Genomic DNA, 19,617 nt, shown 5'->3' with positions numbered 1-19,617 from the left:
TTTAAGAAGAATGAATCATTTAAAAAAAATTTAATAAGGCTAATAGAATTTTCTTTATGCAGAAAGTGCTAGATTTTTCGAGTATTATGTGCGTATTTTGGCGTTAAAGATTGGAGATAATCTAATATGATATGGGACGCTCTGCAGTATACTATAGAATAACAGGTAACTTCACAGGAAGGCCAGGTTTCTGGACTCCGGGAAAATTTAGTGTTGTCTGTGCAAAACATTTTGAAAACAAATACGTTTGCGGACGAAAGTTAAGTTATAACGCTGTTCCCAGTCTCCATCTTCCCCACCATCCACATCAACAGGAACAGCTAGATAATGGAGAGGGTGAGTCTTGACTTATTTACAGGGGCGGATACTGGATTTGGTTAATATTGTTCTAATGAATAATCTAATATAAATGTAATTTCATTCATTCCTATGAAGGCTGGCAGCTTTAAATCCTTAAGGGTCTAGTTGGGGCGACCCGCCCTACCCCCCCCCCCTTAAAAAGGCCTGAAATATGTTAAAAATAACTTTTTTTGTGAAATGGGTCTTTTTACACTGCACAAACGCTGTGTTTCATGGTTAAGTTAAACTTGATCCTCAAAATCTTCCTACTATTCCTGAGTTCACTGTATGTTGCTTAACCCTATTCCTGCTGGGGGGGTCTATTAGACCCCCTGTAGTTTTTTCTACATAACAAAAAAAGTATTGGTCTGAGGCTGTTGAAATTTTCTGACTTTTCCTAAATACCCAAAGCCCTCCCTGCACATAGGAGTTATCACGATTCTAAACACTTTTAAATTAAAAGATATTGTTGTATTCCTTAAAATATGTTGAATTCTAGCAATTTCCCTTAATGTAGTATAAGTCCATAGTGCACTTATAAGAGAACCCTAAATTATTTGTTTCGTAAACGAATTTTCCACAGAACACAGGGTGCTTCAATATCTTAATATCATCAGGAGGGTTTAAAATGAAAGTTTTAAAAAAATGTATTTTAATATTTCATTCATATTTTTTAGACATTCTTCTGAGTCATGAACAGACTTCAACTGTTCCCTCTTGGAGTAATTCTGCCCTCCCTCAAAGAAGTTCTGTTCTACCTCAGGGGAGTTCTTCTCTACCTCAGATGAGTTCTGTTCTCCTACAGAGGAGTTCTGATACACCTCAGAGTAAGAGCTACTCCTCCTGAGCCAGGTATTACTAGAAATTCATTAAAACGTTTGTTAAATAGTAAAAGAATTTTTATCCCCTATTTTTACTCACAATTTCATGATTTTAGGTATTTAAGCGTGCATAAATATATCTTAGTATTTTTCTTCTATATTTTTTTGACAATTAAAATTTGTGCTGAATTTTGCTAATTTTAGACATTGCAATTTTTTTGTTTATAGATTTTTCTAATCCCTATATCTTTGAAACCCATTATTGTGGATCAAAAAATCTAAGTTTAAAATATCAGAAGGTTAGACAATTTTAGTTTGTTGTAAAAACTCAGTTCATATTAGTCCAAAAATAATGCGAAAATAATTGTGTTGAATGCAATTCTATAAAATGTTTTTGTCACAGACTAGATTTACATCTACAATCTGCTAATAAGCTCTTACAAGATTGGCAAAGCAGGCCTATCCTTGTCCTGGCACCCCATGCTACATTTCAACAAAAGGTTTTTGACTGCCATCTTAAGACCACTTGTTATATACAATAACCATTCAGGGGTTAAGTTTTACAATTTTCTAAGAAATACTCTAACTTTTAACTTATAACGTAAAATTTATGATTTTAGTCTATTTTTGAAGGTTTAGTATTTCATATCCAAAGGGTCCTTAAATATCCCTGAATACAGACGTGTGTTTATTGATCATGTACTCAATGTACGCAATGGAACCTTCGCATGTTCTAGCCTTTATTAGATCTATGTATTCTCTAATATTTCTGCTATTTATACTTGTCTTGATCAAGATTTGGCAAATAGAGAATTTGTATACTGAACAAATTTGAACTCTGTAATACATAAATGAACTCGGTTTCGGTGGGTAAAATCTGGTTCAGCAGTCTGTTTTTTATTCAGTTAATAAGATTTAAGAGAATAGATTAGTATAGAGAGGAATAAACTCGAAAAAGTGTAAAACCGCCATTTTGTTGAACTGTTTCCATAATGCAGATGTACTTCACACATTTGTGAAGTACACCTTTTAGACCCAGGAACATCTTTTCATAGAAAACTATTTAATTTTCCTTAAATCAATTCTCTGACAAAGTGTCATGCAGTCCCGAGTTCATCTCAGCAAAATCTTCGATAAAATTAATTTATGTTTTTTAGTAAAAAACATATTGAGGCAATCAAACAGTAAAACCGGTATTTTTGAAATGCTCAAGATGCCTAAACATCAAAACTGAAGAGGATTAACTCTTTAATTTCAATTTGATAACATATTTTTTATTTTTTAAGATTCTTCCAGTTTAAAGGACAATTTTTGTTTTAATGTAAAGCTTTGCAATATCTCGCAAGGGAAAGAAAAAAATATCTATATAAATTGTCTTTGACAAAAGGAAGCATATTGCATAAATCTTGCTATAAAGTTTAGCATTTTTAGCAGATGTTTTACTGTGTGATGAGCAGGGGAAGGCACGCCACACCATTTTTTTTCCGCACCACAAATGACGTCACAATTCACCATTATTGCTTCCAATCACACCTTTTTTTCGTCCAGGCGTTGCTTCTGTGTTTTCAGGAGTATATTATTTTGTCCTAAAACACTTTCTTAAGTTTTAGAATTTTTTGAATTGTATGTTGAATTGATTGTGATTTAGTGAACAATATGTGTGTTCCCGAAGAGCGTTTGAATGGTTTGAGTACTTTGTACTGCAGCCAGATGAGTTAATAAATAAAATGTAGACAATTGTATCTACTAATTCACCCCGCAACACAACTTTGTTTGTTTACAATAACCTGTACAATCTCAGGGGTTATAGTTTACAGAGGGTAGACCATTTTATCCAATTACAGCTCTAATTAGTGATCAAATCTGCAATCTTTTTCTTCCCTGGTTCAATTTAGTACGAAAGCTGAGTACAATGAGGGAGATATTATCATTTTCTAAAGCCCAGACAAAATGTCATGCATTCCCGAGTTCATCTCAGCACAATCTTCGATAAATATTAATTTAATGTTTTTTAGTAAAAAAACTATAATTATTAATTTTAGGTAATCAAACAGTAAAACCAGTTTAAAAAATGGAGTTAAAAAACGTTTTTTTACCGTCCCCCCCCCCCCTCCTGGCCTAATCCTAGAACCGCCCTTGCTTCTAATTGTTTTGCTTTTTGGGACAGCCAATATGTGTTCTGCATTGATTTACAAAAATCATTTTGAAAAAAAAATTAATTGGAAAATGAAAATCATTATTACCGGAATAATATATAACTATTCATGCATCTGAAAATCTTTTTACTAAACCTGAAATTTTATAAATAACAATGGGGGTTCTAAGTTATGCAACGGCTTAGTAACATCTCGCCATATAACATTTCGCTATATAACATTTCGCCATATAAAATTTCGCTATATAACAACTCGCCTAAGTAACATTTTGCCATATAACAACTCGCCTATATATAAATTTCCACAAAGTGCCCATAGTGAAGGGTTAACTTAGATGACATTGCTATCAATGATTCTAAAATGGTTTGACTGGTTGATATTACTTCTAAACTCTGATAAGCTGACCACAGATGAACTTCAGTTTGGGTTTCAGAAGCTAGCCAGTACTACAATGTGCAGCTGGGGGGAGTGAGAGGAGTGTTTCACCTCTACCATTAAGGTGTTAAATGTTCATTTACTCAAATCAAAAATGCAATATTAGATGGGTTAATGCTTTCTCAAATACCTTCAATGTACAAAATGGAGTCAGACAAGGAGCAGTTTCTTCCCCTGTGCTATTCTGTATATACAATGACAATGTTATCAAGTTATTACTCTTTCCAACGATTGGATGCCAGGGTGTCTGTACGGGCATCTGGGTATATGCAGATAATAAAACTAAGCTTTCTCATAGCAGAACAGGTCATCATGAAATAGTGAAAACTTGTGAAAATTTTGCTAAAGCTACTAAACTCAAATTTAGTACAAATATGTGAATCGAAAAATGTAAGAACTAAATGCCTTATTTATTGAATAAATTACCTTTATATTTATTTATATGTTGAAGGATTCGATGATTACGTAATAACTGAAATGATAAATATGTTATGTAATGAATGATGATCAATGTCGCCTATTTGTGCATAATTTTGCATACTTTTCTTTTTTCTTTTGTAAAACTATATATTCAAATTATTTAAACAAATTTAAACTACACCATTTTTACTTATATCTTTGTGTGTAAATAAATCTTTATAATAGTAACTACAACTAGCCTATATAACAACTCGACATATTAAAACAAAAAACAAAATAATAAATTTCATTTAGTAGAAAGTAGTTGTTTATTAGTAGTTAGCAGAAAGTATATGTAATTTTATAAAATTATAAAACATTGTTCAGCTATATTGATGAATACATAGAAACATATAAAAGTAGATATAAATTTAGTTTAGGAGAAGTTGTTTATGCCAACCTCCGCTGACTTGTAGATGCGTACAGTACTCCCGACATTGTTGGAATTACTGTATTTGCGGTTTTTGATTTGGGGATTTTCTGGTATAACTTCATTTACACTACAATTCAATTTAAAAATTTATATATAGCTGTTGTTATATAGTGAAATTTTACTTCGGTGAGTTGTTGCTTAGGCAAGTTGTTATATAGCGAAATGTTATATTGCAAAATGTTATATGGCGAGATGTTAGTAAGCCTATGCAACCCCAGCTTCCTCCACGCAATTTTGCTTAATTATTTAAAATAGGAAAATTTATTTAAAACAATATATTAATTGCAGCATACAAACAAGTCTAAAGGAAAAAGATTAACAATTCTACAGTCTGCACATATTCACTTTATAAACAACAATTTTTACGTTTTCATAATGATTTTTACCGCCCTTGACCCTCATAACCGACCTATGATTCCCCAAACAGAGGGAGGTTAGGCTACTTAACGTCCCTTGGGACAGTTTTGTAAAATAACCACCTGTTCTGCAAAGTCTTCTGACAAAAATTCGTGCATTTTCATCTCAAAAGACGATAAAATTGTGTCCAACCACTTTTTTGGGAAATTAAAATTTTACTCAACCACGGGTTCCCTCAACCAATTTTGTCTACAAAACATCCAGAGAAAATTAGTCTTGTGATTCCTTGGTAAAGTAAAATTCCCTTAACTTCCCTGTAAAGTAATTGTAAATAATTATAACTCACCTATAGCTAATAAACTTTAAAAGTTATTTAACAACTTTACAAAACAAAAAAAAATTAAAAGATCTGTCATAGTTGAGAGCCCGAAATTTAAAATAGAATTGGACAAAACTCCCGAGTTTCCTTTTATGGGGTCTTAACATTTGTGTAGAGTTTGATTTAAGAGATTCGAAAAAATTAAGAATATAAACAAACTGAATAAAATAATATTTTCACAACAAAAATATTGATATTCACAAAATTGCCTAACCTGGTTCTGGTTTTCAGAACAATACCCTGTCTTAAGTTTTACGAATGGGATTAGGCAGTTTTGTGGATATCAATATTTTTGTTATAAAATATTTTTTTTATTTAGTTTCTTCATATTCCCCGTTTTTTTTCGAATCTCTTAAATAATAATCTACAAAATGTTAAGACCTTAAACAGAAATTTTCCGTTTTTGGTCTTTCATTCCAAGTAAACTCACTTATCACATAAACAGAGGCATATTGGATGTTAAATTTTTATCATGGATATGAATGCAAATAGAAATTGCTCGTGAGAAAAAAAAATAAAAAAATTCGGAGCACAAGAAAAATATTTTTGGACAAAAAACTTTTGTATATGATAATATAATGGAATTTTTCAAGATTCAAAAACTTGAAGTGTTTATCGTAATAAATTTAATTTACCCTACATTTAAAGAGGGGCGTGCCCGACTCACAAGTGTACTCTTTAAATCTTTGTCTGCTCAATAATTTGGAAGATATCGTCGTTTTGCTAGCTTGTAAAGTGTTTGAATTCCGGCCATTTTTGCCAGTCCCTCTTACTTTTAAAGTTAAAAATATGGATATCTTACTCATTTTTTTTTAATATTACAAAGCTTACAGTGGCCCTCTATGAACTAAATATTACGTCTACAGTTCCTTTAGGGACCAAAGGCTTAAAAACTATTCTCTAAATTTTGATTCATAATTAAAATAATGTCTATAAAAATCCCCCTCTTCTTTAAATGTACATGTTGACCTTTTCGTCAAATTTTGAGGGGACTGTACAATTTCCCTGTACACATTGCCTATCAGTATTCTATACTCTAACCTTTCTCCATTTAGATGTTAAACTTCTAGGTTCAGATGATATACTTCTATGTTCAGACGATGAACCTCTAGGTTAAGATGATAAACTTCTAGGTTCAGATGATAAACTTCTAGGTTCAGATAATAAACTTTTAGGTTTACATGATTGACTGCCCTATTCAGATGATAAACTCATCAAGACATATTCAGGGAACACCTCATTCAAGACATAACTACCAAGAATCCCAAAGATGGAATGGATATCACCTGAATTGATTAGAGATCATCATCTGAACCTTGGAGTTTATCACTAAAACAATGCAATTTTCCTTCAAACTAATGGTAGTTTATCTCCTAAACCACCCTTAACTCTTATCACCTGAACTATGGAGTTTAAGATCTAAACTGTAGAGTTTATCATCTAAATCATGGACTTTATCGCTTGAACCTTTGACTTAAACATCCGAACATCCTAATCTAAATTTTGCAAGTTTAGCGCAGAAACTGCCAGTCGAAGGCATTTTAGACGAAACATCATTTTGTATGACCCTCCAAAAATAATAAGAGTGGTACTTATACATATTTGTCCTGAAATGGTCGTGCAAGAATATATTGAACTGTCAAGTATCTGTGAAATCAGGACTGAAACCTGAATTTCTCCAAATCTTAAATTGGATTTTATCAGGATTTCCTTGGTCCCAAATTTTGATGTTTTACATTTTGACCCCCTATTTAGCACAGAATTAATTTCATGTTTAGAGCTCAAACTTCATGCCTTGAACGGGTTAAGCCTCACTGTGAGATGCATTTAAAGTAAGATATATTAGATTTAAACCAAGGAGATGCATTTTTTAGTTCATTTTCAGCATTGTTGATTGAAAAGGTAAACTACTATTCAATAAAAACAGTCCTGTATCATCTGCAGAAAGACTTAACAGACCATTTATTGTATTAAGCATATCATTTGTATACAATACTAACAAAGCAGGACCCAACACTGATCCTTGAGGTCAAGAAATATATATACCAGGAACCGCCATATCTGATGCGTCGAATCTGTGTACTGCAGTGGGAGGAGATCAAAACAAAGAATTCAGGGGGCAAAACATCAATTATGCGGGAGGGGGGATAATAAGATATATAACTATCGTAGACATGAATAATTATTATAAAACGCAAGAATATTTGGTGCTTGCGAGTTTATGCAGGAGAGAAAATGATAATAACCAAGAGTATATTCAAATTGCGAAACGTTATATGGTAAAATTCGGATGCTTTAATAAAAGCAAAAACAAGTTCTCATTCCATGGGAATCTATGCAAAAAGGGACAGTAAACATAATTCAATGTCTAACAGGACTGCCCACGTAACTGTGTCCCATATAAAGATGTATGCCTGATTCACCTTTAAAAACTTTTTCGGGAAATGCACATTAAATATTAGTCATTTATAAATAAAACCTTCTAACATAAAATTCGCGTAAAAATGAAAAGAATGTTATCCATATTTCAATACATTTATTTATTGACATTTTATACATTCTATTTTTTAAAAGCAGATCGTCAAGCTTTATAATTTTATCACACCATAATTCCAAAACATAAACTGAGCAGTTTGTTTCAGTGTTCTGACATTTTTTTACTATTTTCCTTCAAGTTTACATTAAATTTTTTTCAGTTTACTGATACTTCTTACATATACAAAAGTTTTACAACCTCCCGAGGCCATCTTTGGTTTATTGCAGTAATAGTTGAAATTATTTTTTCGATAGGATCATGTCCTTTATCCAGAGACTCTCCATTTATTTTTTGAGATATTTTCTCATATTTTTAAACTTCCTCCAATAGATATTTGAATGAATAAACAAGGATCCTCTGGATTTTAAGTCTATCCAATCATATATATATATGTATGGAGTTTTTTGGCAATAAAACCACATACATATATTAGTGCTGTTTTGAGGACTTTTTTTGCGCTGAATTTTCCGCTCTCATAGGTTCCTGAAAACAGTTAAAGTTAGCCGTTTTCAAAGAAAAAGATACAGAATAAGTTGCATATTATGTTCAATAATTATCTTAAGGATTAGAAGTAACGATTATGAAAATAGGTATTTTAAGAAAAAATCCATCACCACAGACATAAAAATTTTAATTTTTGGAAATTTAAAATACCTCATATTCTTCTGGTTCTTCTTCTTCTATCTTTTCAATCTGGTTCTAGAATAAAGAAACTATTAAATTTATGTAAACCTTGGGAGGAAGGATGTAAACCTTGGAAGGAAGGGTTTAAACCTTGGGAGGTGTTACGCGAGCCATGCTGCGTGTAGAAAGTCTGCTTGTCACCCCTGGGTATTTCTGAGTTCTCCCTGAAGATCTGTACGGAATGTATTGTGAAAGAACTAGTTTAGGAACTGTTTACAGTCCGACTGCGCAGACGCAAGATTTCTTGCGGAATAGTAACTAATTTATGTCAGTATATGTTTATTCGTTTTGCAAGTATTAGCCGTGTTCAGAATTCTGGGATCACTGTGGTAACTATTTTTATATATATTTATGCTTGTCGGTTTGATTATAATATGATTGATATTTGTATATGTGTTTATTGGTTCCTAGCCACAGTTTTTTAATGCCTGAGTGAATTATTTATTGTAGTTGTATGATTTGTCACTCAAAGCTTTTTCTGTGGGTTTATTAAACTTATTTAGATTGAAGGCTCAGAGAAATAAACGTTCGGAACCTTACTATCATCCTTTTTATTATGAAGAGCGTTGAGAGAAGGGAGTCTTACGATCCGGTCCTGAGGAATACCACACGGTATATATATTAGGTCTTTAGGGAAATCGCTAAGTAGCGAAACAGGAGGAACGGTTTAAACCTTGGGAGGAAGGGTTTAAACCTTGGAAGGAAAGGCTTAAACCATGGGAGGAAGAATGTAAACCTTGGGAGGAAGAATGTAAACCTTGGGAGGAAGGATTAAAACCTTGGGAGGAAAGGCTTAAATCTTGGGAGGAAGGATGTAAACCATGGAAGGAAGGATTAAAACCTTGGGAGGAAGGGCTTAAATCTTGGGAGGAAGGATGTAAACCATGGGAGGAAGGATTAAAACCTTGGGAGGAATGGTTTAAACCATGGGAGGAAGGATGTAAACCTTGGGAGGAAGGATTAAAACCTTAGGAGGAAGGGTTTAAACCTTAGGAGGAAGGATGAAACCATGTGAGGAAGGATGTAAACCTTGGGAGGAAGGATGTAAACCTTGGGAGGAAGGATGTAAACGTTAAGAGGAAGGATTCAAATGTTGGGATGAAGGGTTTAAACCTTGGGAGGAAAGGTTTAAACCATGGGAGGAAGGATGTAAACCTTGGGAGGTAGGATTAAAACCTTAGGAGAAAGGGTTTAAACCTCGAGAGGAAGGGTTTAAATCTTAAGAGGAAGGATGTAAACCATGGGCGGAAGAATTAAAACCTTGGAAGGAAAGATGTAAACCTTGGGAGGAAGGGTTTAAACCTTGGGAGGAAGGATGTAAACGTTAAGAGGAACGATTCAAATGTTGGGAAAAAGGATTACGCTCTTGAAGGGGTAAAAGTTATGAAGGATGACAGACTTACAGACGATATGAAGTTGTAATAGCTGTCAGGTTGCAGGTGGTAGTAAGTGGTCAATATGAGGTCTTCAGGAGTGGCATCAATGTCACTATGATGACACAATGTGGTTGCGCCTGGCGTTTTCTTAAAGCTGTGACAACTTAAAACTGACCTCACATCAACTTGTCAGCCCAACCATACGTTATGTAGTTCTGTGTTGGAAAAGTTTTTGTGAAAGATCTCTTGTCAGCCCAACCATACGTTATGTAGTTCTGTGTTTGAAAAGTTTTTGTGAAAGATCTCCAAAAAATGTGGGTGTTGCTTTGAAATATTAAGGAATGACGATGAACAAACGAAATGGATTGTTCAAAGGAAAAAACGATCAGTTTTTGAAAGCGAACAAAAAAGATCATTCAAATTTATTGATCAGTCATACATTTATTGAACGATTTCTAAATTGTGTTTTATAAAACGTGATCAGTCACAAATGATTTAAAATTGTTTGTGAATTTTTTGGGGGGGAATCCAGCCTTACCTAACCTTTTACTAAACATACGTTTTTATTAAACAAGCGTTCAGTAAAAAAACAAACAAAATAGTTGAAAAATTAACAATGATTCAGAAATCAAACAAAAAACTTAAATACCAAAATAACAAAAACAAAATGGGTTGTTAACAAACAATGAACTGCAACTTGAAAAAAAACTAACACTCTCATCTCTACCAATACTGCTGCAGAACCTGTTGAGATCTAGAACCTGAGAAAACTTTGCAAGCCTGTTCTTTCTGCAACTATCAGCAGAACTCCTCAGTGAAATGTGGACATGCAAAATCTCCAAAATCTGATAGACCTGCATTTTACCACTCTATCTTAAGTTTGCATTGCTGAACAATGCATTTTATTCATTTATGTTTAACATAAATCTAAAATTGTGTCCATCATGAAAGTTTTTAATTGTAACGTCTTTTATATACCTTAAGCTTTACCTTCCAAAAGTAAACAACTAGCTATCCATAAAAAGAATTGTTTTACCAGGGACCAATACAAGCATTAAAATGCTTTGTTACTTGAAATATAAATTTTCATACAATTCATTTGCTGCTGTATATGTTAGACGAATTCAGGATTTTTGTGGACAAAGTCATAATTCTAGTTGACCTCAATCAAACTCAAAACCAAGAAAAAACAAACAAATCAAAAATGCAGTTTATTTCTAATTAGAAAACTCAACTCATCTCAAATAGAGATATTTAACACTGTTTAGATTCATAGACAGTTTGGGTATACTGAGTGGGAAGTCTCTCTAGCTCCTCAACTTGGTCCCCAGCAATAGCACGTCTTCTCAAAACCTCGTTTTGGGAACTTTCCAGGCAAGCAAATCTTGCTTGTTTAGCTCTGACCTCAGATGGATAATTGGTATTGCAGACTCTGACCAATTCCTTAGAAATACAGGTCTTTCCTCTAGTTTGTTCAACAATGTGACGAAGTTCTGGTTGCCTCTTTGATTCAAGAGATTTTCTGAAGATATCAGACACTTTAGTAGGGTTCTCTTCCCTTCTGACACATCCCTGTTCTTGTCTTCTAAGTTCAACTTTGTCTTGTTCTAAGAGACCTCTGCATTTTCCATCTTCAAGCATGAAAGTAAGAGCTGAAAGCTTAGGTTCAGACATGACGCATTTCTTAGACGATTTGAGATCTGCAGTCTTTTCACCATTCATATCTCCGCAAAGACCAGTGACTCTATTTCTGAGGAAATGTTGGTAGCTCTTGACTTCCATTCTTTCTCCATCAGCTAAAACAGAAACTCCATACTTCTTGGAAACAATGGAGTAGACTCCATCCTTGAAGTTGACTACATAAGTGTCTTGGTCATCATAGACATTTTGTTTCAGATCTTGGAATTGTTGTTTTTGTGCTTGTGCTTGTTGCTTCTGAAGTTGTTGGAGTTTTTGCAATTGTTGGTTTTGTTGCTGGGAATTTTGTTGTTGCTGGAGCTGCTGCAATTGTTGCTGCTCTTGCTTTTGCTGTTGTTGTTCTTCTTGTTGTTGTTGCCTTTGCTGTTCTGGAGAAGCCCACTGCTTTTCTTGTCCGTTTACTCTGACAATAGCTTTGTTTTCTCTAGAATGTCTAGATTGCTTTTTGATCTCAACTTCATACTTGTGCCCATCAACAACCATAATCACTAGTTGCTTTTCAGGAGTCTGCTTGGTGGAAACTGTGATCTTGGGTCTTGATGATGTTTCTGTGAATACAACATGCTCACAGTCATTGATAGAGAAATCATATTCCATTTTGTCAAATGTTTTAACCTTGCGATTCTCAAGAACACAAGAGCTGGGAGCATTGAATGAAGTCGCTTTCTGAAGAACTCTGGTAGCCAATGTATCTTTAGTACAGATAGGGAGCAGGCCCTTGGCAGCACTTCCAAGACGAACATTTTTTACTCTAACTTCTTCACCGTTTCCAGAAATCTTAGCAGACAAAAGTTCTCCATTCCCTGACACATCAACTTCAACTTCATATTCCTTATGATCACCAGATTGTCTGTTATCAATGCTTTTCTGTGATAGAAGAGGGAGATAGTAGATCTTTGCAAGATCAGTAACCATCTCAGTATATCTGTTTTCAGCAATTGTTTTTGGAAGAGACAATTTAGCATGAACCATGTCAAGGGAAGCAGCATGATGTCTTGTTTCCTTGCAACTCTTGGTCAGTTTTCTACCCTGGGACTCATCTTGAGAACATCTCTTGTACTCATCAGATTCCTTAACAAAATCCTTTTGTCTGTCAGACTGGAATGCAATAATAGATGCTTTGATTGTCTTGATTTCTTCTCCTCTCATTCCATAATCAGCGTTAATAAGAATTTTAGCAGATTTGTCTTCTGCAAGAATTTCATCATTATTCCATTTCTGAGCTGGTCTTCTGATCTGGCCATTTGCTTGGACCTGGGCATCTAGGGGTTGTCTCATATTTGGAGTCTTCAGGGACATCTTCATGGTAACTTGAGTTACCTCAGATCTTCCTTGGGTTTTCTTCTCTCCGATTGTGACTCTGGTCTGCAACTTTCTGTTTTGAGATGCCTGGTTACCTCTTAGGACAGTGTCCATTGAAATAGTGATGGCATTTCCAGTTTCCAGTTTTTGAAGAACTTTGCGAAGGGCCTGTCTTGATTTCTGTCTTTGATTGCAAAGGTCTTCAATAACCTGACAGTTGTGCTTGTCTCGGCCTCTTTGTTGTTGCTCTTGATTGCAACGCTTTCTTTCCTCTTTGCAAAGCTGTCTTTCTGCCTTACATTGGCTGAAAAGTTGTTCTTGCTGCTGCTGTTGCTGTTGTTGTTTTAGCTGCTGTTCTTGTTGTTGCTGTTCTTGTTCGGCTTGTTGATTTGCTTGATTCAGTTGTTGTTGGTGAGCTTGTTGGATCTTCTGTTTCTGTTGCTGTTGTTGTTGTTGCATCAGCTGTTGCTGTTGCTGTCTCTGGTTCTCAAGATTTTTTAGATCTTGGCATGTTTTGACAATTTCAGCTTCAGGAGATTGGATGCTTTGTCTCAGCTGTTCTTGGCAGGTATTTTGGTCTTGATTAGATGCCTGTTCAGAGCAGATTCTTTGAATTTCTCCTTCTTGGTCAAATGATTGAACTCCTTTAATCTGAGTTTGCTGGTATATTCCTTCCTTGGAAGCAATTCCTATTAAAAATGTAATTCATTAAATAATTGAGTTTTAACTTTTAATTCAATATTTGTTGCTTACCAATATTGAGTGAAAAGTCCAATTGCTTGACTTCAGAGTTTTGGGGATTGTGGCTGATGACAATTGTGGTTCTCTTGCTAGATGTAACAGGATTGGGTAGAGATCCAAGGAACATTGGAACATTAACCTTCAGATCATCCCAGAGCTTGTAAAGGTCAATTCCCGATTGTTCAGTCCTGACCTGAATCTTGGCATCAAGTCCAAAAGGTTTTCCAATATTCAGTTCTCTCTAAATAATAATTTATTTTTTGATTGTGGGAAATAAAAGTTAATCAGATAAAAAGTTACCTGTTTTTCAGCATGTCTGCTATTAATTGTTTTCCTTTCACTGCCCTTTACAAGTGGCTTGAGCTCAGAAAGACTATGAGAAGTGGTGTATGGGTGGACATCAAACTCAAAGAGAGTTTTTTCTCTCTGGAATTCTGGCTCCTCAGAGTTTTTGATGGAAACTTGTACTTGGCCATTTGATCTATAAGAAACTTCAGCAATCAAAGGTACGGCAACATGTACAGAAGTTTCAACTGCAGCAACATGGAACTTTTGAGTAATGGGAGACACAACACCAGCAACAACCTGTCTCATGTAGTTGGTAACACCTTTCACCTTCAAGTCAACTTTTGGTCTTCCTCCAGAAACTCTTTCTGCTCTCATTTGGAATTTGCTATATGCAACAGTAGGGTTTCTCCTGGAAATGAATGCAGGCATTCCAGATTCAGTTGGGAATGCATAATCAGCTCCATTAAGATCAATAATCTTCATGTATTCTCCTTTCAACTCCTGCTCAAGTTGTGAACCTTGTTCCAGGATACCAGAAGAAATTTTTTGTGCAATATCAGCAACCATTTTATCATCCAGGGAGTACAACTTTTGAAGTCCCATGAACTTCAGAGTCAAGTGAGCCTCCGGTTTCTTATATTCTCTGTCTTGAATGTTAAGCTGTCTCATCTTTTCTTGGGTTTCCCTTTTGTTATTGTTCAATTCAGATTGTTGGTTGTTGCTGTGAACCTTAAGGTTTTCATACAAATCTTGGAGCTTCTCAATGACATTCTCAACTCCTTGCATATACAAGTTAGCTTCTACAGCCTCAACATTACTGTCTTGTCCTCTCATTTCAGCCTTGGCATGGATAGATTTAGGAAAGAAAGATTCTTCTGAGGAGACCCATTGAACTTTGTGATGAACTGAAGAACGAAGGCTTTCGACTAAACGGGTAAAGTGCATATTACGAGAGTTTTGGTATCCTTCCTTGCTGGGTTTAGCAAGGGAAAGAGTGGTAGATGCCTTTTCCTTGATTAATTCAAGCTCAGGCAAAGATCCTTGAAGTTGGCTCAGCATTTTCAGGGTTGAGTAAATGTAACTAGAAACCTGTCTGGAAGGTTCAAACCAAGTTCTGATAGCCAATTTCTGAAGATCAGCAGTAGTGGGAGAACTATAAGTCAAAGCAGTAATAGCAGCAATCCTAACCTCAGGAGTCTCAGCAACATTCTCAATAATAGATTTGAAAACAGGTCTGTAGACGCTGGGATTGTTCATGGCAGCATTAATAAGTTTATAAATAGCAACAGCTCTTGGATGGCTGGGACTAGAAAGTCTTCCTTCAACCACTTTGAGGAGTTCTATTGTGGATTCTTCAATGTTTAAATTTCCAAGAGCATTTACATATGTGAGGAGAGTAGATAAGTCATCTTTAGAAGATTCTTGAAGTTTCTGAGCAAGGTATGGAACAAGGTTGTTCTTGATGACATTCATATCTTTGTTGCAGAATTGTCCATAGATTTTGTATGGGAAATTATTCCTTATGCTCTGAGAATCGACACAAGCCTTGTTAATTAGTTGAGTAAGTCCCATTGCATAAGCAGCTCTGACAACTCTGTTCTTTTGAATATTTTCTGTCTTCAAAAGGTCAACCAATTCTCCGAGAAGCTCCTCAGTAGGTGTTTTTACAGATCTCAAAGCATTAGAGAGAATCCAGGACCAGGATGCTGGATCTTGATTGATTTCTCCTGAAACAACTTTGTCCTTGATCAATTTCATGCAAGGGTTGGTGGCAACCATTGAAATGAGGTCAAAGAAAACCTTTTGAATCACAACTTCATATCGTCCATTTCCATACTGTGCCCGAATATTACTTTCAACTTCTTTCAACTCATTATAGCTAAGTTGGCTGAGAGCTCTGGAAGCAAGAACTGAAAGAGCAGCAACATCCTTATCTTTCTTTGAGCTTTCATTCATCTGCTCGGCAGACTCAATGATTTCTGCAAAGAGATCAACAACATTTTGTTTTAAATCTCTTTGGTCTTCAGGTCTTGGGATGAAGTGCTTTGGAGCTGATGTCATATCTGGAATAGGAGCATGTTTTTCTAAGGAATCTTCAAACTGAGTTTGTTGTCCCTGTTGTTGTCCAGATTGCTGACTTTGCTGTCCTTGCTGTTGCTTCTGTTCTTGTCTCATTGATTTGCTGCTTGCTGAACTTCCAGAGGGATATTCAAAAACCAAAGATGGATATCCTTTGGGTGAAGATGGCTCAGAAATTTCATCTCTGACTGAATCAACAGATTCAAGATCAAGGGTAGAGAAAGATGTAATGCTCAATTTCTCATTGCTTTCATACCTTCCAGAAGCACTGGAAATGATTTTGTTTTCAGAGACAACCTTGCGAATGATGTAATCTTGAAGGGATCCACAGATAATAGTTCTGATATGAGAAGAGGAAGAAGGATAAGAAGAAGCTCCAGATCCATCAGTCTTAGACCAGATACCATAGCTCTTATGGAAAACTGGGCGATCTGAGCACATGTCAAGATTTTTAGTCTTGATGATTTCAAAATACTCCTTTCCTTCACAAGCCTTTGATCCAGCATTCTGATTGTCAGAATGATCATTTCCAGCATCAGAAGCCTGTTGAATGGGTCTTTTGTTTTCAGCATCTTCAAATTCTTTGACTAAGTAGGAAGGCAGCTTGTTAATTGCATATACAGTTTCACATTTTCCCAGGACAGATGATTCTTGGTTTTTAAAAATGGGAAGAGACTCAACCTGGTTTCCTCTCTGAACTTGGTTGTTTTGTCCTTGAACATTTTGAGAATCAACATTGGACAGATCATACTGAAGTTTTGAGACAAGAGCCTTTTTCATGTTAACAATGAATTCAGGTTCTCCATTTTCAGTTTGAATCTTTTCAACTAATCCCCTCTTGTGGAAAACGGTGAAAGGAGTTTTCAGCCAAGTTTTGATGTTGCTAGGTATATTTTCCTCATTACCAGAGGAAACAAGTCTATCCTGACTCCACTCAAGAATATCATTATAGCTGACAAATCTTGGGTTATCAAGCTGAATTCTGCAGGTAGAATCTTGTCTAGGCTGAATTCGAACTTGAGCAAAAAGCCTAACACCAGAATATTGGCTATTAAGCTCTTTAATCCCAGTAAGAACTTGGGAAGAGTATTTATATCTATACTCTTGAGAATGAGTCCACCCATGGGGCTGAATATAGCCAGAAGCTACACACCCAATTAGGAAGAGGACTGAGAGAGATCTCATCTTGTTGCCTCAACAAGTAGATTTGATCTGCTGTTTAAAATTCATTAATCAGCTTTTATAATGCAAACTTCTTTGTTCCAAAAAGTGCTGTGAAAGCATATTTCTCTTTTTTTATTCACCATTAGATAAAGTCTTAACATTTATTTTTATATCTATTTAAAAAGGGTAAATAGTACATTGTATGAAAAATTTCAGAAAAATTAATATGAATATTTCTTATTCAATCATATTACATGTGAATCAAATTATGAAGCCAATTTTTTACAGTTTATCATTATTGAGTTTTTAAATAGTATAAATATTTAGATCTTATATTTCGTTTTAACTTGAATTAAAAAAGCTATAAAATCATAAGATTTTCTACGGTTTTTTTGAGCTTATTATGTCACACGATGCGTTTTAAAAGATGCTGAAAATTTCAAGAATTTCAAGAACAAGCAGAAAAACGAGACCATGCAGAAGGGACCATGAGGAGGAGGGGGGGAGGTAAAAACGAGACCATGCAGAAGGGACCATGAGGAGGAGGGGGGGAGGTGAAGGATAAATGTTTTAAAGTCTGGTGCTCGACTTATAATACACGCTTATATCAATCCCTAATTATTTGTTGGACCTTTAAAAACTATTCATTACAGGAATTGAGTATTTGCCAACCCTATATCTTCGCAACTTGATGGTGTAAACTTGAATTTTACTGGTCTATGATATTTGGTTGCATAGATATAGGGATTAGTAAATCAGAGTTTTTGCCAAAGAATTAATTCCTTTGTTTGAAAGGAACTTGTCCTGACACACAATTAATCAAAAATGTTAGTTTACATTAAGGGGATTGCAGCACTCGGCCCTATAGCCTATCCTAGCCGCAAGCCTGTCTTACCAGCAGCGCTTTCTCTATTAGAATTCTATATCACGGTGAACTATAGGGTCAATTTGAATGGCTCAGTAACATTATGCTAGTTCGTAAATGTCTAGTTTATGAATGCCTGTAGTAAATACCATACTCTTAAAACTTCGTCCCAAACTGTATCAGTCCAGGTACAACCCGTCCGCTATCAAACTCAACCAGGACACAATCCACACGGTTCAATCCCATAAACTATCAATACCACTACCACTGGGCGTGATATAAAACCAGTTTATGCTGTGCAGACATATTTTTAAATATTCATGTACTAATCCTGTATTCGGGTTGTAACGAAACCTAGATTAATGCGACCATTTTTTTTGTCTCTTCTAAATTGATACAGCAATACATACATACCAATACACCCAACCATAACAAACCAAGAACATTCAAGAGAGATGTGAAAGATTCAAATTCTTAATTGCATCCTTTGATATTTGTAATAGCAGACATTTTTTTTGACTGAAATAATAAAAAATTAGATTTTTAAATGTTTTTGTTTTTATTCATGAAGTTATATGGAGTTTAGGAGTTTTGAAGTTTTCCAGTTTTGAAGTTTTGAAGTTTTGAAGTTCTGAAGTGTTAAAGTGTTGAAGTGTTAAAGTGTTAAAGTGTTGAAGTGTTGAAGTGTTGAAGTGTTGAAGTGTTAAAGTGTTAAAGTGTTGAAGTGTTGAAGTGTTGAAGTGTTGAAGTGTTGAAGTGTTGAAGTGTTAAAGTGTTGAAGTGTTGAAGTGTTGAAGTGTTGAAGTGTTGAAGTGTTGAAGTGTTGATAGGCAAATGATAGGCAAAAGTTTTACCAATAAAATGTTTGCCTAAATAAAATATGTATCTTTTATTGCTCATGCTTGAACATGTCTAGGCATTTAATTCACTCTAATGTTATCTAGGCATTGGGTCACTAGACATTATGAAATCTAGGCATAATGTTATCAAGACTTTCGGAAATATAGGCATGTTATCTAGGCCTTACGAACTAGGCATAGTTAGATATAAGCATTGGGAACCAGGCATTTGCGAACTAGGGATAGTGTTACTGGACAGGACCGCGACCCCTTGAACCTGCCTTATTGACGCACGACAAGAACCGCCCCCCCCCCTATCCTCCGTAGGACTGATTTTAACTTTGATGACGGGTCAAGCCTTTTTACAGTACCCGGCATATCATAGGCCTATTTTATCTACCCCACAAGCTTAGTTTAGTGTGATATACCTATCATAACCCAAAATGTTGGCTGACATTATTTTAACACTGACTATATGGCCACAGCTCCTCCTCCTGGTCCCCTAGCCAATCCTAGATTAAGCCCTCAGTCCAGAAACGTAATTATTTTATCCTTTTCATTCTTGATGTTGTAAATTTCATTTTCTTTCACGTGTTAAATCATTAAATGCACCCTTTTTGTCACAAACTCAAATGTTCTAATCACTATTTCTTTTAAACATGATGG

General features: G+C 35.1%; 2 protein-coding genes and 1 long non-coding RNA gene across 4 annotated transcripts; 1 reads left to right on the top strand and 2 right to left on the bottom strand.

The window, feature by feature from the left end:
- The first annotated feature begins 74 nt into the window (after nucleotides 1-74).
- On the top strand, nucleotides 75-7,434 carry LOC111718480 (uncharacterized). 2 transcript variants are annotated; one of them, XR_002769053.1, is made up of 3 exons: nucleotides 75-336; nucleotides 1,017-1,191; nucleotides 7,158-7,434. XR_002769053.1 is itself a non-coding variant. In XM_023494096.1 (2 exons), the coding sequence occupies exons 1-2, from the start codon at nucleotides 132-134 to the stop codon at nucleotides 1,184-1,186; spliced, it is 375 nt and encodes a 124-aa protein (XP_023349864.1). In that variant the 5' UTR covers nucleotides 75-131; the 3' UTR covers nucleotides 1,187-1,378. The 2 variants fall into 2 exon arrangements, 1 of the variants encoding a protein (XP_023349864.1); XM_023494096.1 differs by lacking the exon at nucleotides 7,158-7,434 and having other exon boundaries at nucleotides 1,017-1,378.
- A 464-nt stretch (nucleotides 7,435-7,898) lies between these two features.
- On the bottom strand, nucleotides 7,899-8,684 carry LOC111694802 (uncharacterized). Its single transcript, XR_002763717.1, has 2 exons — nucleotides 8,570-8,684; nucleotides 7,899-8,398 (listed from the first exon to the last, which is right to left on the bottom strand). It is a non-coding gene; the product is annotated as an uncharacterized LOC111694802 (long non-coding RNA).
- A 2,489-nt stretch (nucleotides 8,685-11,173) lies between these two features.
- LOC111694749 (vitellogenin) lies at nucleotides 11,174-17,295 on the bottom strand. Its single transcript, XM_023463756.1, has 3 exons — nucleotides 14,017-17,295; nucleotides 13,729-13,957; nucleotides 11,174-13,664 (listed from the first exon to the last, which is right to left on the bottom strand). Exons 1-3 carry the CDS (start codon nucleotides 17,266-17,268, stop codon nucleotides 11,230-11,232), a joined length of 5,916 nt encoding a protein of 1,971 aa, XP_023319524.1. The 5' UTR covers nucleotides 17,269-17,295; the 3' UTR covers nucleotides 11,174-11,229.
- Nucleotides 17,296-19,617: the final 2,322 nt, after the last annotated feature.

The sequence above is a fragment of the Eurytemora carolleeae genome, unplaced genomic scaffold (assembly GCF_000591075.1).
Source record: "Eurytemora carolleeae unplaced genomic scaffold, Eaff_2.0 scaffold22, whole genome shotgun sequence".
Taxonomy (NCBI): Eukaryota; Metazoa; Arthropoda; class Copepoda; order Calanoida; family Temoridae; genus Eurytemora; species Eurytemora carolleeae.
The sequence above is the reverse complement of the archived record's forward strand: the minus strand, read 5'-3'. Positions and strand labels throughout refer to the sequence as shown.

Coding starts and splice junctions, on each gene's coding strand:
- LOC111694749 (XM_023463756.1), bottom strand. CDS start 17,268: ATGAGATCTCTCTCAGTCCTCTTCCTAATTGGGTGTGTAGCTTCTGGC. Junction 13,958..14,016: donor GCAGACATGCTGAAAAACAG/GTAACTTTTTAT, acceptor ATTATTATTTAG/AGAGAACTGAATATTGGAAA. Junction 13,665..13,728: donor GGACTTTTCACTCAATATTG/GTAAGCAACAAA, acceptor CATTTTTAATAG/GAATTGCTTCCAAGGAAGGA.
- LOC111718480 (XM_023494096.1), top strand. CDS start 132: ATGGGACGCTCTGCAGTATACTATAGAATAACAGGTAACTTCACAGGA. Junction 337..1,016: donor ACAGCTAGATAATGGAGAGG/GTGAGTCTTGAC, acceptor CATATTTTTTAG/ACATTCTTCTGAGTCATGAA.